The sequence below is a fragment of the Glossina fuscipes genome, unplaced genomic scaffold, assembly GCF_014805625.2.
Source record: "Glossina fuscipes isolate IAEA_lab_2018 unplaced genomic scaffold, Yale_Gfus_2 114668, whole genome shotgun sequence".
Taxonomy (NCBI): domain Eukaryota; kingdom Metazoa; phylum Arthropoda; class Insecta; order Diptera; family Glossinidae; genus Glossina; species Glossina fuscipes.
This window is the reverse complement of record NW_024005948.1, coordinates 157-1,906: the sequence shown is the minus strand read 5'-3', so window position 1 is coordinate 1,906 and position 1,750 is coordinate 157. Positions and strand designations below refer to the sequence as shown.

General features: G+C 34.3%; 1 protein-coding gene across 1 annotated transcript; it reads right to left on the bottom strand.

Annotated features, from left to right (window-relative positions):
• Positions 1-499: 499 nt before the first annotated feature.
• LOC119644381 (kinesin light chain 1-like) lies at positions 500-1,477 on the bottom strand. The gene has a single exon (XM_038043926.1). It carries the CDS (start codon positions 1,475-1,477, stop codon positions 500-502), a length of 978 nt encoding a protein of 325 aa, XP_037899854.1.
• Between the last annotated feature and the right edge of the window lie 273 nt (positions 1,478-1,750).

The following is a 1,750-nucleotide window of genomic DNA, read 5'->3' as shown; positions in this document are numbered from 1 at the left end:
CGAAAGAGAAAAAAATATTGGAAGCCTTTAAGCTGTGTTCATCAATGTTCCAATGCATTGTACAACGTGCAGCGTGGAAGCTATTGTAGCAATATTCGTGCTCTGTCTACCTTGGATTACCCGGCCACTTCTGTTATTTATAGCATTTCTATAGAGTCGAATAAAAGAATTACTCTCTGCTGCCTAAATTACTGACTAGACATTTAAATTTCTCCCTCTCACACATTTCTAGACCTTTCTTCGCACAACCTAAAGAAAAAAAATCGCTTTTCTAATAAACGTATTCACCTGTATTAGATATTCTAAGAAACATTAAGCCCAATAATGGAGTCAAATTTATATGAATTTGATCTCGTCTTAAAGCTTAAGTTTCTTAAGAAATCCTAATACATAATTTTATTTCTTTCAAATATCGTTGTAAGATGAATGTTTGAATAAATGGCGAATCATGTCGTTTTCTGCGATGTGTTGTTCTTGTTACTCGCTTATAGACATGAATTTATAGTTTGGGTACTGCTGGCGAGTCATCTTTCTTGGGTTGCATTTCTCGTTTTATACGCGACGCGCGTTCAGCGGCAGCATTTGCTTCTTTAGTCATTTTGCAGATATTGTATAGCTTTGCCAAACTTTTTAACGTGACCACTATTGCAGGATGTTGTTCGCCATAATTGTTTAGCCTTATGATTAGAGCCTCATTTAATAGCCGAAGTGCTTCTTTAAAATTGCCCAAATCTTTATGCATGAAGGCCAAAATTGTAAGCAGTGTTGCCACATTGGTACGTCGATGGAAGCTAATGGTTTTTTCTTTTCCATCGCTTGGCTGATTAACGCTATCGTCTCTGTATTCCAATACAAGATCATGTAACTTCTCCAGACGTTTTGAGATAACTCTGGCCGAGCTTTCATCAATTTTACTTTCATTATTTTCTATAGCCTTCTCGGCCGATTCCTCCTGTTGCATTGATTGTAAATACTTCTCTTCTTGTTTCAATCTTTCAACATATTGCACAGTTTTGCAAAAGGCTTTATTATGAAGAGAATTTGCGCTTTTCGGTTCAATTTTGTCCGCAATTTTTTTCAACTGCTGAAAATGATCCTCGCTCGCCTTAAGTGACAATTGCAATTGTTTATTTTCTGCATCGACAGGTTTCATATCGTGCGCAGACATACTCATAGACTTGTTGACCAATGTCTTATCCAAATCTTCATTTTGTGTTGCGCTTATGGTTTGCTCGGCCCTCTCACTTTCATTATTATTGCCCATTTCGACATGAAGATGACCCATTAGATGTTTTATAATCTGTCGTTCGTCCATATCCATTTTAAGAAGATCTAAGAAAATTTTCTCCAATGTTTTCGATTCCTTAGTTTCAGGCAATTCATTTTGATTGGATGAAGAGGGCGAATTTTCATTTTCCTGATTTTCGCTATTTCGCAAAATAGATGTTTTTTCACTAATTACTTGACTTTTCGCCATTTTTTTATATATATTTTTTTACAATTTTATTTATTTCTTTATTTTACCAAAAACTATAGAAAAATTCTATTTACCGAGAGATGTTCACATACGAAAATTTTAAACGACAATGGCATTTTCTATTTCGTTTCCCCATTATATCATTATTTTATGTCACAGTAAACTTGTTCTTACCTGTCAAAGGACTGTTGTTTATAGGAATTACTTGAAATGCTTTATAGAAATTTATTGGAATTTTTTTTACAAATGTAAAGAACTCAAAGACGAAATTTT